Source organism: Octodon degus, unplaced genomic scaffold, assembly GCF_000260255.1.
Source record: "Octodon degus isolate 3935 unplaced genomic scaffold, OctDeg1.0 scaffold00006, whole genome shotgun sequence".
Classification (NCBI taxonomy): Eukaryota; Metazoa; Chordata; class Mammalia; order Rodentia; family Octodontidae; genus Octodon; species Octodon degus.
Genome location: NW_004524582.1, coordinates 33,700,227 through 33,715,873, shown reverse-complemented (window position 1 = coordinate 33,715,873; position 15,647 = coordinate 33,700,227). Strand labels below are relative to the sequence as shown.

Below are 15,647 nucleotides of genomic sequence, written 5' to 3'. Positions count from 1 at the left end.
AATCAAAACCATATACAATATTGTAGCAAGACAATCCTGATGACATTTTGTGACAAACTTGAATTTTTTTTTGACATAACACTTAACCAATCATCTCTATCCAACACATAAGAAATTTTCACCTAATTAGTTGTCCTTAAATAGGATATAGAGGGCTGGGGACAGGGAGATGGCTCAGTGGAATAAGCACTTCTCTGGCAAGCACAAGGGCCTGAGTTCAATTCCTAGTTCTGCCAAAAATAAATAAATAAGTAAATAAATGGGGTATACATCACAAGTATTTGTTAAAAGCAGAGGTTTGCATCTGAAAGAAAGTCTTATTACAATAAGCAATCTTGGTTTTATATTTGGAAGACCTGTACACCTGGAATTATGAATACACTCAATACACTGTGAGATTAACAATAATAAATTACCATATACATTGTGAAAACCTTTGTTTCTTAATTTAGTTTCATACCAAAAGCACATTTTTTACTACAGTATACTACATTATGTCAGAGTCTTGGCCTGACCTCAATCTGTTCATTCTTTTCTTGGCGGAACCGGGGATTGAACTCAGGCCCTTGCGCTTGCCAGGGAAGTGCTTATTCCACTGAGCCATCTCCCCAGCCCCCAAAAGCACCTTTTAAGAGAAACCTTATTGTAATTTTCTTCTGAAAAACATCCTTTAACCAATGACCAAATTATTTAGGGTGTCTTCTAAAAGACTATTGAGATTATTGGGAACTCCTTACTAATGAACAAAAGTTGGCCACCCCTCTGTTCATCAGTTAGACTCCTCTCTAATAATTTCTTCCCATTCTAAGGAATTTTTGCTTACTTAGTTTAAACTTTTTGATGAACCATGTATAAACCAATTTTGATATCACTTAGACCAGCTGGTCACTTAGGAGAAAGCATGCTTTTAAGTCTCTATCCCAAATTATTATGAACAAATGATCAAAAAAGAAAAAAGAGAAACAGTTGTTCACAGAATGACACATAAATACACAGAACACACAAACATTACAAAATCAGAGTGCTCTCAAATATACTCCTGGCCAAATTAAACTATAATAACTATTACTATTTTTAGAAATTTATAATTATAAATAGACTAGTCAGATTTTGTTATTTGGGGGCCAGGGAGATGGCTCAGTGGAATAAGCACTTGCTTGGCAAGCACAAGGCCTGAGTTCAATACCCAGTTAAAAAAAAAAAAAAAAAAAAAAAGGATTTTGTTATTTGTCAATAGTAGAGATCTATCAGAAAATTTTGGAAGGAATAAAATCCTTTATCTGTAATTAGTTGACATATTTTGTATTTTTGTGTCTTAATAGTAAAATTTAGCATATATATATAATTTTTCCCCACCTATTTAGATCTTAGATTTCCATTATTTGGTCAGTTCCTTCAGGCCCCAGGTTAGAATTAGCCTCATAGTTGTTAATTCTCCAGATCTGGCTTCATGGTATAGCCTGACAGCATGTTCTGGTACCCAAATTGCTTCATTTAGCATTCTCTGGAAAAACGTAAGCATGCCCTCTGCTCCAGGTTAGTAGTGGACTGGATCCCTGCCATTGTCCAGTATGAAGATCTCTCCAAAGGACCCTTCCTAGTCTTTCTCTTACCTAATGGAATTGTCTTTGTACTGCTGTACTTCCATCTTGTGTAGAATTTAAAAGTTAATAGTGTATACTACCAAGTGAAGTCATTGTGAGGTGTGAATTTTGTAGGGAAAGATTCCCCCTTTTGTTTTTGTGATTGAATTTTGATTGAATGATGTGCATGTTCAACAATTCCGTGGCCTTGAGTATTATAAGGAGTCCCTGTGATAGTGAAATACGAAGTTTTACAAAACTTTTGGAAGGCAGCCCTTGTATGTGCTGTGCCGTCGTCAGTCTGAAGGGTGCATGAGCATCCAAGGGCATTAAGAGTGTCCAAACAGTGAGCAATGACATGTTGGGATGCTTCGCCAATGCAGGTAGGAGCAAATATGAAGCTTGAGGAAGTGCTATGGACCCAATGCAACCAACCAAATTCAGGAATGTGTATGACATGCCATCCGTCTGCCGAAGATCACTGGGTGTAACCCCTGGTAGAAGCTGAGCGCAGGTCTGTTCCCGGTCCTGTGCTGGATCAAATGAAACTGTATAACTGTCTTGGTTACTTTTCACTCATGGCTGGGACAGATATCTGACACTCAAAATGAAGAAAGGAAAGGTTTATTTAGCTTACAGTTTGTGGAAGTTTCAGTCTACTTCGCTGGCTCCAAGACAAACAGCAGCAGTTCATGGTGGCAGAAATCAATGAAGAGCAGAGGAGCAGCAGCAGCTGCGGCATGCATCGAGCCTCTCTCTCCCTTCTGTGCTGACGGGGCCTCTCCAGGGAAGTGGGTCGGAGCAGCTCACGGACCTTCTTCAGGGCTTTTTGTGCTGAGTCCCTTGGGCAGGCCACCCCAGGGAACCCTGAGCTGATTCCGACATCACGTTGCCACAGTGCATCAACTACCACAATAAGGCAGAAGCATTCTGGTGAATGGTGGCATGAGCCCAAAAGCCTGTTAATGGAACCTGTGGGAGTAACAGAAGTAGCACACAGCGGCCTGTCTAGAGCAGCATTCTCTCAGTGAGTGGTCCTGGCGATTAAGAATGAGAGTATATATGGCAGATAAACCAGGGGACATGATACGACTACGTGACAGCCTGGAGAGTGAAGTCCACGGAACACGTTTTGACTAGTGTGTATGGTGGCGGTTGCAGTGTAGCGCATTACACCACCGAGATAAGCGCTCTCTGAAAAGAGTTTAATTGGATGAACGATCTTGCAGTACCCAGATGACTGCTGATAATTCAGTCTTTTGTGCAGAAGAGAGACCTGTGTCCTGTGTACTAGACGAGAAGGCTGTTATGTGACCTTTCTGACCTGAAGCCGATCCATCCAGGAAGACGGAGATGCCCTCTGTTATAGGGACAAAACTTATTTTTTAAGCGAAGACAAAGTGTGTAAAAGAAGCAAATGGTAATAATTTATCTGAAGGATAATGGCAATCAATAACATTATTGATTAGGAAGTTAACCAGTGCAGATTGCCAAAAGGATGAAAATTGCCATAATGATTTTGGTTGAACCGAGGAAAAGGAAGCAATAATAGTTTGTACCTCATGGCCAAAGAGCTGAGTTGCACACGTTTGTCCTTGTGCAATGAGTGCTGCCACGCTGTGAGAGGGACTGATAGTTTATATGTAGCCATTGTAAGGGACCCTGAGACTTCCAGAGAACTCTAGAGTTGGGGAAATAAAAACATTGGCAAAGATTGGTCAACTCTAGAAAGCTGAGCATTAGAAAGACCTGATTAACTTTAAGGCAGTTTTAGACTCTGGTATAAGTGTTCTTTAGAAATAGGGCTGAGCCTCCCCTGGTAGAAGGTGAAGGAGGTAGGTGTGTTATACACACCCTCCTGAAAATAAGAGAATGAATAGCCTTGGCCAAAACAGTCAAAGAGAGGACTTAACCATGAGTAGTTAGCTGAAGAGCTGGGCAAAGCCAATTAATGTTGCCAAGCAAAGTCTGAAAATTGGGGCTGAAAAGGCCTGAGTTCAATCCCCAGTTACACACACACACACACACACACACACACACACACACACACACAAAAGATCCGAAGTCTGAAAATCATTCAGGACTGGAAGATGGACATGTAGGGTTGGATCTGAACAGTTTGGGGCACAGCTTCTGTCTGCTGAACAAGATGTCCTGAATATGAAAAGGGTGCCATAGTTTGCACCTTTTCAGAGGCCATCACTAGACCTGCATTGCAGAGGGCATCATCTAATGGACAAACATAATGTAAAATTTTATGTTTTAAAATTTATGTGCCAAAAGAATGTCATCTATGTAGTGGATAATGTATGCAGGTGGATAGGCCTATCATACTGACCGAATCCCTGTAGCCACAAACTCTTTTTACAGGGTAGGACTATTCTCCATACCTTGTGGTAGCCAGCACCATTGAAAATGGCACATAGGGACCTGATTACTAATAGAGGGTAAGCTAAAGGCAAAACATTTTTTTATTTTCAGGGTGGAGAGAGATAGAAAAGAAACAGTCTTTTAAATCAATCGCAATAAAGGAGAAATGTAAGGGAACAGCTACAGGACTGAACAGCCCTTGTTGCAGTGCTCCCATAGGTTCCACGGTGCAACTGACTACCTGCAAGTCCTGCAGCAACCTCCAGCTTCCTGACTTTTTTATTACAAAAATGTAGATAGTCCAAGGACTGTTGGAGTGTTCTAGGTACCCGCCATCATCTGTTCATTAACCAGTGTGTGAGCTACTATTATCTTCTCCTGAGTGAGGGGCCACTGATCAATCCAAGCAGGCTCGTGAGACATCCAGGTTATCTTGGATGCCATCTGTGGGGTGAGAGAAAAGATCTGGCCCCTCCTGAAAGTGAGAGGGTGAGTAGCCTGTGTTCAAATAGTCCCTTTTAGGAATAACTGGAAGAGGTTCTTTTCTCCCTTATTTTTACCAAGCCCTTGTTTGGGAAGGAAACTTTGTGTCCTGTACACACCCCACGTATGCACTCTCAGTGGAAGTTACAGCCCTTGCAGTGGTAATAGCCATATTTCTGAAGCAGGGCTTGCCTGGTTCCGGTCCTCGGGCAGCTGGGGTTCCTGGGTGGCAGTGTTTGCTCCCGAGCACGCACTGCACCGAGGAATCTTGGTCCGGGTTCACCTTGATGCCCATGTCATGGCAGCTGGGGCTGCAGGGGAGCAGTCTGAAGGCAGGGCTCCTGTGGGACTAGAATGCCTGCTGTATGCTGGCAGCTGCCTAAGCACTTGGTAGCTGTCAGATGCCTGCCACCTGCTGAGGCCACCTCTGAGGCTGAGAGGAAGAGGCAAGGAGGGTACTCCCCCAACAGCACGGCCAGCCAGTAGTATCCCTGGTGGCTGGCAGGTAGGGGAAGGGGTAGCAGTAGGGGGTGACGCTGGATACAGAAGGCACCAGCACCTCGTGCCTCAGCAGCCATCTGCCTAGCCCCCATATTTTGATGGGACCGAGGCAAGCCCCAGTGGGAGTTTCCCAGAAAGGGCCGACCTTTCTCATCAGTTCTAGATCTATATTCATTCTTCCAGTGATACCCTTGTTGATACTTAGTATAAAGACTGCAAGGTTTAGTTGGAAAGAAAGCTAATGGCTGTACTGCATTTATCCCTGCAGCAGAGCAGTTTCGGGCAATTTCCCCCCACAGGGAAAACAAATGACCTTACTTTTTCCCTTTTTTTCTAGACTGTGGATGAATAACCTGAGTAATACCCGAGGTAGCTCCCTGCATATAAGAGTAGCCAATTATCTGCATAAATCCAGACCATCTCAGGCAGGGTAGCCCACTTTTTGTGGCCTCTTAAAGCCTCTTTACACCATTTATTTTCATTTTTGATAGCCAATTGTCGAACTATTAATTTGCTAGCTTCTTTGTCACTTATAATCCTCTCACTAGCTTGCAATAAATGTGCTGCAAAATCTTGAAAAGCTTTGTCAAGCCCCTGCCAAATTAAAGGATGCCTCACCCTTTGAAGGAAGTTCCCTCCAGGCCCTACTAGCAGCTATCTTAGTTTGCTCCACACACTTGTGATTTTTTTTTTTTTTTTAATATATTTGGTACAGGGTCTCACTATGCAGTTTGGACTTGTAGTGATCCCCATCACTGGGATTACAGTCCCGCGCAGCCACCACCCTCCACCCCACCCCCTCCCTCCAGTCTGGGGTGGGGGTCACTTGATTGTGCTAGCAAAGACACCCTCTCCAATTATCTTTTTTTAAATTAGGACAGGGTCTGCAGGGTCTTACTACACAGATCAGACTTGTAGTGATCCTCCTGTTTTCCACCTCCCAAGTGCTGGGATTAACAGACTAGTGCCACCACACCCAGCCTCAATTGCTGTCTCAGTGTGCCCCAGGGGCGGAGCTGGCACAGCACACCAGGCAGCATATCTTTTGTAATGGCTATGTTATGAACAGCATTTTGAGCTGTCTGGTCTGTGCAGTATTCAAAGAAATTTCCTTTCCACAATAAATAATCTCATGGATTCAAACAAGCGTTAGCTATTCCTTTCCAATGATTTAGGGCCATAGTCTGTTGTCCTAGCATGCCTACTAAACTCAAAGGGAGCAGTAGGGCCATAAGTAGCAATGGCTTGTTTTAATTCTTTTAAGGTTTCAAAGGTGTAGCTTCATGAAGACGTACAATTTGTCCCAGATTCTTAGGGACTTGAACTTCAGAAACAGGGTAGGTATGTTGAAAACCCTCCATGGACTCCCCTGCTTGTCCAGCTTCTTTAAATGCCAGTTGCAAGGGAGATAAAGAAAGTGGCTCTACTTCCCTAGAGGCAGAAGTTCTGATCTGTGACTCAGAGAAATTTCTCTGAGCTACCATGGCTGGGATTGTGGCCCGTGGCTCCGTAAAAACCATTGAGTGTTGAGAAATGAAATTTTGAGGGAAGGCCTTTTCTGATGGGGAAGGCTCCATTTTGTCCCCTATCACTCCTTATTTGATGGAACAAGGCTAGAACGTTCAAGAGTATCTTTGGGCGCCATTCCTCCTCCTCCTGCTCAGGCTCAGGACTTCATTTTAAAGGAAAGCCACAAGCCAAATCCTTTGTGTTTGAAAAACTCTTCTAACCACAATCCACAAAACAACAGTAAATACAGGGATCAAGCATGCCACAGCCACTTCAACATACATGTAGATCTGTGATTCTTGAGACTCTGTTTGTCCCATTTTTAACTCAATATAACATTTTCCCTTTTTGGTGTCTCTCAAACCTGTTTCCCTCCTTAAGATCGGTTTTCCCTCTGGCCCCGATGAGCCTGTTTCTCCAAGTTTTACACCTAACGTGCCAGTACAGTGCAGGTCTGTGCTGAATACTGACCCTAGCCAGTTCACTTCCCTCCTTTATGTGCGCCCTTTGCAAGTGTTCCTGCCACCCACACTTGCCTCATACTGGGTGTCCTGATCAGGTACCAAGTGTGGGGATCTGTGGGTCTCAGTGCGGTCCATTGTGCCCAGGGAGAAATAGTGACAGGAATGAGGAGATAGACAAGAGCTGGTTAGATGGTGGCCCATCTGCCTGATTGGCAAGACAACCCCCCGCCCCCAGCAATAATACGGACATTTATTTATACCTTTGCAAAGTTAGTAACATGTGACACAAGGTTTCCTAGTGACTAATAACTGACATTAACCAGTCAGGATGCTTATCTCAGTACTGAGTTAGCCTGACTGCTTTAGGTAGTGAGGCCGAGTCCCACTTTCACACATTTGACCAATTTTCCAGCTTTTGTGGTTCCCAACAATTCTGGGCTAGGTCATTTTTGTGTGCTGGTGGGAAGCGCCCTGTGAGTTATGAGTTGTGCGACAGCTCTGGCCTTCACCCCATAGATAGCAGTCACACGTGCCACATGTGACAGCACAGGTATCTCCAGCACAGATATCTCCAGACTATCCTCGGTATAAGTCACATGTAATCTACAGAAATGAGCAACTAGATGCCAAATGCCATGGCACACACCAGCACTCAGGAGGCTGAGTCAGGAGGATCAATGCAAGTTCAAGACTAGCCTGGGCTACAAAGTGAGTTCAAGGTTTGATACACACTTGCAGTCCAGCACTGTGAGAGGCTGAGGCAGGAGGATCACAAGTTGAATCTTAGTTTCGGCAACTTAGACTGTAAAAAATTTTGAAAAGGCTTGGGGATTGGAGTTCAGTGCAAAGACCTAAATTGAATCCCTGATACTGTAAAATAATAAAAGTTAAAATTAAGAAGTTAGCTGGACTTGATGGCGCAAGGCTATAATCCCAGCACTCAGGAGGCAGAGGCAGGAGGATTGCTGTGAGCTCAAGGCCAGCCTGGGCTACAAAGTGAATCTCTACCTACCCTGAACTGCATAGTGAGACCCTATTCCAAAAAGACAATAAAATTAAGAACTTTAACATATACTGCTCAAAGGGGCCAACATGTTCAGAAGGTGAAAGGGTAAACTGTGGTATGTCCATGAAATGGAACATTACTCAGTAATAAAAGCCAGTGAGTATCGAGGCACGAAAAGACTTAAAGAAACCTCAATATACCTTGTGAAGTAAAAGAGCTGCATGCTGTATGCCTGCACCACATGATACTGGAAAGGCAGACTAGAGACCAGGAATAGGGAAGGAAGGTGACAGCAGGCCCATGGAGCATTTTTAGGTCAGGAAAGTACTCTGTATTGTAATGGATGCCTGCCCTACATTTCCCAAAAACTCAGTGTCCAACAGGCTTGTCACCAGAAGTTGGGTCCTGAGGCAGTGAGGAATTAGCCCTCACTACCTTGGTCCTCAGTTCTTTGTGCCACAGATAAGAGAATTAGCCAAGCTCCATGGGCCCTACAGAAGTCTGGGTAGAGTTCATAAAGAGAGACGCCTTTGGGCAAGAAGTCAGTGTCTGCCCTGAGCGTGAGCTATTTATGCAGACAGAGGTGACCCCTGGGTCAGGGGACTTGGGGGATGGTGCTCTTTAGCAGCAGTTCTCTTAGGGGATGCCTGAAATGTTGATACCTCCAAACTGCATTCCTTATCCTGTGAAGAGGTCAAAGTTTCCTCTGAGCACCACCCCCCCATCATGTAAGAATCTAAACCAGGTGTTGAAGGAGGGAGGTCGGTAAAGAATGCTCCACTTTCTGATATCAGGCGTAGTCCATGGGTGGCCAGGCTGGGTACATAAAGGAATGCACATGATGCGTGATCTTGAGGCCTTGAGATATCCCTGTTTCCTGAGAGGTGGCTCAAGGTATGTTACCAGTGATTATAAATGTGTCATATGGTGACATCTTTGTGTCGTCTTCATCTTTTTTTTTTTTTCTTTTGTCTTTGAGACATGGGCTCGCTCTGCAGTTCAGACTGGGCTTGAGCTCACTTTGTACCCCAGGCTAGTATGGAACTCGAACTGATCCTCACACCTCAGCCTCCTGAGTGCTGGGATTACAGGTGTGCACCACCACGCCAGTCTTTGTGTCTTATTAACTCTCAGAGCACATGGTCAGAACTCCCTTTTATCCCTCCAGCCTACTAATTAACTATGTGTCCAACCCTGAGAACCTGTGTCACCACCCCTAGATGGTCCCATTGGTAGTGATATGTCAGCAGTAGGTCATCACTGTACAGAGTGTTCAGAATGACTACAGGGAAATGCAAAGGGCTGCAAAGGAACTATACTTTCTGCTCAGTTTTTCTGTGAATCTAAGACTGCTTTTAAAACAGTCCCATTAATTTTTCAGAAAATCTGTTGAGGTTTAAAGGTAGAGCTCGGTGGGAAAGCTCTTGCCTTGCATAGTTAAGGCCCTGTGTTCAATCCCTAGCACCACAGAACAAAACAAAGCAAACATTGTTGAGGAAGTGAGAAGACAGCCCAGCAGAGTATGAGAACATAACTGCAAATTGCATATGTGACAGTAGACTTGGGTCTGGAATCTGCTTAAAGAAGAGGTTTGCGGAGTCCCTGTAATCTGTAGGGTTACCTCCAGACTTGGGGTGGGAGGTGCATAGTGCTCAGGGGAGTAGCCTTGGCTTCCTCAGGGATACCTGCCTCCTGGCCTGAGCCTTCTGCTGTGGCTTTCTTAGGCCCCTTGCACGTTGTTGCGTACCAGGCTCTCCCTGTTGCACATGCAGGCACACATGACCAGTTCCTTTCTGCCTTTCATTGATTCTTATAGCATGGTGTGCCAACTAAGACGTTGAGTCTGAACTATTAGTAGTGATGCTTGGTGCTGAGGACATGTTTGTAGATGTCTCTTATTCTCCTTATCTGTAGAACATGTTTCCAGACTCAGCCCCAGCAACTCCCCCTCCAAGCTTTCCCTAACTACATCCCTCCGGGAAACCTTGATTCCCCATCACAACATGCATTTCTGGTGACCACACGCTGTTGAGTGTGTGTCCTGCTTGTGTCTGGGTCCAGCACCTTGCATAGTACACAGCGTGTCTCCTGTAGGATCCAAAGTCTCCCTGATCTCCTCTCGAGGATTTCTAGGTTTTCCTTTTCATGTCCATCAGCACTGGAAATCCTCCATGCTTGGTAACGTTATCTTCCAGCCCATGCCCTCTCTTCAGTTCTGTCTCTTTCCCTTCACTGTGACTAACCTGAATGTGAGTACGTAGCTGACATGTTTTGGACACTTAAATGCCAGGCTTTAGGTTATGTTCTGTCTGTGATAAAATAAACATAAAATTTACCACTGTGACCATTTTTAAGTGCACAGTGGCAATTAAGCACACTGACTTTGTTATGCAGCTGTCATCACCATCCATCCCCGGAACTCTTCACTCCAGTCTAAGGCTCATCACAGGCTCCCCTTCCCAGCTCTCTGCCCATTTTACTTCTGCCTCTGTAGATTTGACACTGGAGATGTAAGGGATGGCATCTAGCATAGTATCCTATTCATTTTTAGAAATAGAAGAGACTGAGGTAGAATTCAATTCAGTTCAACCCCTGCCTAAAGTATTTACACAGAAGCAGCCTTGCTTAAGTTACCCCATTCCTCACTCCTCCCTGCTCTGTCAGAACTTCACAAACATAGAAGATAAGGAAAAGACAGGACCCATGTAGGGCCTGCTGTCACCTTCCTTCCCTATTTCTGGTCTCTAGTCTGCCTTTCCAGTATCATGTGGTGCAGCCATGCAGCATGCAGCTCTTTTACTTCACAAGGTATGTTGAGGTTTCTTTAAGTCTTTTCGTGCCTCGATACTCACTGGCTTTTATTACTGAGTAATGTTCCATTTCATGGACATACCACAGTTTACCCTTTCACCTTCTGAACATGTTGGCCCCTTATGTAGGGCAATAAGATACAGACTACTTGCACATGCTTAGCCATAAATCCCTCTGCCCAAGACCTTGCACCTATAGAATATAGGGGTGTCACATTCTTGATGTGACCCCGCACCTATAGGATACAGGGAGCACTACATTCCTGCCTGATTGCAGTAGCAACAAAGAAACCATAAAAGCAGTCAGGAAACAAAGAATTGGGGCTTTTGTGTTTTCCCAGATGGAACCATATGGGTTGCTGGCTAATTAATAAAGGTTCTATAATTCCTTTTAATGTGGTCTCCTGTGGGCAGGATATCCAATCCCAGCCATTACAGAGGGACCTCATGGAAGTGAGTCCATGCAGCATTTGTCTGTCTTGTGACTGGCTTATTTTTCTGCTGGTGTCCTTGAAGCCTGCCCTGCTGCAGACATGTCAGAACCCTGTCACAGTGGACAGGATCATTCCATGTGCATGGATATGTATACAGCCTTTGCCCTCCATCTGTAGGTGGTGCCCGGGCTGCTCCTGCCTCTGGACCATTGTGAATAATGCAAATCCTCTGTGCTATTCTGTGGACTGTTTGGTTCAGTTTGATTCAGAGACTTGTTATGTTGCCCAGGCTGTGCTTGAACTCTCAGGCTCAAGTGGTCCTTCTGCTTCAGCTTGATAAGTAGATGAGACTACAACTGCTCACCACCACACTGGGCTGTTGGCCTTCTTCACCCTGTGGATTTTCTTAGTCATGGCCTTTGAAACAGAAAAAAACGCCCCATGAGTGATTTTGACTTGGAGAAATGGAGATCCAACTAAACGCACGTGCTGCCTTCTCCTGCCTTCGCTGTTCCATCCACATGCTGTCTGGAGCTGGTCTGCCGAGTTCCTGTTCCGTGTTCCGACGTGTTATGCACTTGGTCTCTGGCAGCCCATGTTTTCCTCAGCACTGTGTTTTGGTTTCATCCTCCTCACACGGGAGGACAGTGGCTTCAAAATTGCTGTCTCTTAACAAATCTTGCTTCTTCTCACTAACTGAGGCACAGCAACTTGCTGCCCTGTGCCTGTGCTCACCATGGCCTTCAAACTGTGGCAGATTGTCTCCATCCCTGACATCCCGGGTGTCCTAGGTGTCCCCGGCCCCTCATCCTGGCGCACTCTTTCTGACGGGACTCTTGCCATCTGACTGGGGTGTCTTTGGTTTCACTCATGTCTCCATGGTTGACACCAAAGTTGAGTGCCTTTTTTCCCCTTTTTTTTGTAACACTGGGGTCTACACCTCATAGGCCAGTGCTCCACCACTGAGGTGTAGACCCCAGACCTTCTTTTCCCCTCTGGAAATTGCTGCAAGTCTCCTTTACTGTTTTGGAGGTAGGATTTCTGGGGTGTCCTTTTGGCTGGTGTTCACTGTTCTTGTCTGTGGCCATGACCTCTGTCTGGGTAGCCTCAGCCTCTTACACATACACTGCAGGGTCCTGTCCCTGACTCTGCGGGGGTACCTGTGGAGGTATGAGGTATGGAGGTATCAATACCTGGCTCCGCCTGCTGCACCGGCCCCACCTTCGGGTGCGCTGAGCCGGCGATGGAGTCCGGGCGCGGTGGCGCACGCCTGTAATCCCAGCACTTGGGAGGCAGAAGTCAGGAGGATCACTACTAATGTGGGCTATGTAGTGAGACCCTGAGCAAAAAAAAAGAAAAAGAAAAAGAAAATCAAAAAACCACCAAGGAGCTCTGGGTCAGGGTGACCACCCCGTGTTTGTGGTCCTTGCTCTGGGTGGCTTTAAACTGGCCCTATAGAGCATCATGCTGTTCTTGTTAGGACATAAGCACCTATGAGGAAGAGCCTGTCATTGAGCCCAGAGATTAGAGACCCTTTCTTGGTGACATGGTATGTTGAGCACCTATGTCATACTTCCCTTCCTTCACTGCTTGCTTCTGTAGGGGAAATTAAGGCACAGGACATCTCTTGCCTGATCTCAAAATTCAGCAGCAGGGCCTGATGCGGGTGCTCTTAGCCTGAAGGCTACAGAATCTGTGGGGGCTACCTGTGGAAGCATCCCTTGCCCAGTCCCCTCCTTCAGCTGCCATCCTCATGGTGGAAGCCCAGGAGCACCCCACTCCGCACTCAGAGCTGTGTTCCTTTCCAGGCTCCTGTGACCACTGGACTGCAGACTCACCATGTCTGGACCTCAAGTCATGGAGCAGGCACCAGATGCCCAGGAAGACCCGCCCTTATGCAGGAGGGATGAGGATGCCAAGGAGGGGACCCAGAGCTCCCACCGCATGTTGGGCTTCAGTGATGCACTGCTGTCCATCATTGCCACGGTCATGGTCAGTGTGGGCCCCACTTCAGCTTGCCCTGGCTCTCACAGGATCTTTGGGTTTTCCAGGCCCTTGGGTGGGTGGAGCACCTTGTATGTGCTCTGAGTCCCCAGTACCACCCCCTCCAAAGTCCCTAACCAAGAACTGTCTCTGTTCTTTTGTTATTGTTCCTGCAGATCTTGCCTGTGACACATACGGAGATCTCCCCAGGGCAGGTAACGGGGTAGGCTTCCTGGTGCTGGGGTGGGAGAACAGACTGAGAAGGGTATGGGATGGGCGAGCTGCCTGAGCCACCTTGGCACCTGTGCCACCACCCTGGATGACGGCTCATGGGAGGTGTTTCCGGAGCAGAGAGCAATGGGGCTCTACCTTTGGAAGGTCTTGGGTGCATACCCATGCCTTGCTTTTCCCCACATGATGGGTGCTGTGTGACAGAGCAGCAGTGGTATCATGCTGAAGTCTGGGGACTGAGTGGGATGATGGGGGCACCCATCACTGCATAGGGTGCAGGCCCACAGCAGCCAGGTTAGCTGTGCTGGTCAGGAAGGCTGGTTCTGAGGGGATGTGGTGCTTGGGAACCTGAGGTGGGTAGGGTCTGGTGCATGGTGAGGCACACACCTCACCACAAGCTCAGAGCAGGGCTCTCGGAGCACAGCCATAAGGATGTGAGGGCCCAGTGAGGGCATGCCCCCCCAAGCACTGTCCAGCTGACTGGACAGTCCACCCTCTGTGTCAGCAATGTCTTGGAGTCCAAGACTTTTTAGTGCTCTCAATCCTAACTGGTTCTTAGGAAGTTCCTGGGATATTCTTGAGGAAAGAGATGAGGCCTGGCTACCTCCCGAGGGAGTGCTGAGCAGCGTATATTTCTGTGTTGGGGAGGAATTCATACCTGTTCCCCCTGCCTTAAAAAGGAAGGTGGGATGGTGTTGCACACCATCTGCTTAAGAGGGCTGAGGCAGGAAGATTACGACAAGTTCAAAACCAGACTGGCAACTTAAGGAGACTTGTCTCAAAATAAAAAGGGCTGGGAAATAGCTGAGTGGTAGTTGCTCAGAGTATATGAGGTCCTGGGTTCAATCCCCAGTATTGGAGGAAAAAAATACCAGACCAGTCAACTTGAACATCCATGATTGAGAAAGCACAATGGTGGCATCGTAAAGAGTAGCATCATTGCTATAGCATGTGACTGACTCAGACCTACATTCACATGGGACCCGGAAGCTTGGGTGACATTGGCCCAAGGCCAGGCCTGAGAGCCCTCCACACCCTCTGCTCCTTTCCAGCCAGTCAGCTGTTGCCTGTGGTGGGCAGGCCCTACCCAGTCCCATGGGCTGATCCTTTCCTAAGCAATGCTAGATCTCACCCTGCTGTGCTGTCCATGTCCTTATTCCTCCCAGATTCATGTGTTGGGACGCAAACCTCAGGGTGACGACATCCAAGGGGGTTAACGGCCTTCTGAGGGGCAGTTGCCCTCTGTCCCTCCTGCCATGCAAGGACTAGCCCTTTTGTTCTGTCTGCTCTCTCATGGCTTGTCTATGGCCCTGGCTCTTCCCTGCAGCCTGCTGCTGAAGGACCTCTGAATTCTGACCTCTGTGGGGTGCAGAGACCTGCTTAGCAGTGCCACAGTGGCTGTGGGGCTGGGCTGAGCTGGGCTGGAGGAGGGAGAGGGCAGCCCAGGCATTGGGCCATGTGAGGCTTACTGTTCTCACAGCAGTGCTCTTTTACTCTAGGACTTTGACAGAAGTATGCAGAAACTTCTAGCCACCAGGATTGCTGTTTACCTGATGACATTTCTAATTGTGACGGTGGCCTGGGCTGCACACGCTAGGTAGGACCTGGGCTTGTGCAAGGTGACATCCTCACCATTAGGACTTGCTAGACCTACACTGGGCCTGCTGTTCCCTGGCCCTGCACTTTATCACATGCTTCTCCAAAGAGATGGGGTCAACAGTCCCCCCCCCCATTCACCTTTCCTCAAGTTCTTGCTATGAGCCTTGTCCTGGGACAGTAGAGGGAACATGCACATCCTGGGCAGGCCTTGTCCTGAGCTGCTCAGTGGGCTTCCTGCGTGGCAGGCATGACAGCCAGCCAAGGACTGTCCTGCTAGGACAGGCAGTAGAACGGGGGATGAGCCGTGTTGGCAGGGCCAGGGCCTTTAGTACCAGCCCTGTCCCACTCCCTAGGAGGAAAAGTCTTCAGAGTCCAGGGGCCTGGCCTTCCAGCCTCAGCAGCAGGGTCAGGAAGCCTCAGAGGTACAGCTGGAGTGTGGATGTGGATGTCTGTATGTCCTCTGTCCAGAGGAAGTACTTGTCAGCCAGTGTTGGGGAGCAGAAAAAGCCACAGCTCTTGCTAAGTGCACCGTGCTAACATTGCCACCTATTGTATATCACATTCTGTTCTCAACAGCGTGACTCTTTCTGGGACTGACCGTGGTCCGCTATGTTCAGATCTCGTGGGAAGGCTTTTCTCTGAGTGATTGGGAGGCTTGTAGGCCAGCAGGGCTG

The 15,647-nt window shown here is 47.2% G+C and overlaps 1 protein-coding gene across 2 annotated transcripts in view; it reads left to right on the top strand.

Annotated features, from left to right (window-relative positions):
* The window catches only part of Tmem175 (transmembrane protein 175), a 29,489-nt gene that overhangs the window by 6,614 nt on the left and 7,228 nt on the right, over positions 1-15,647 (top strand). The window contains exons 2-4 of one of the 2 annotated variants that reach the window (XM_004624694.2): positions 12,969-13,152; positions 13,320-13,358; positions 14,874-14,971. In XM_004624694.2, coding sequence (XP_004624751.1) covers positions 13,000-13,152; positions 13,320-13,358; positions 14,874-14,971 — 290 coding nt within the window. In that variant the 5' untranslated portion in view covers positions 12,969-12,999. Of the gene's footprint in view, positions 1-12,968; positions 13,153-13,319; positions 13,359-14,873; positions 14,972-15,647 lie in introns of those variants that run through there. The other variant, XM_023700454.1, reaches the window with a different exon arrangement.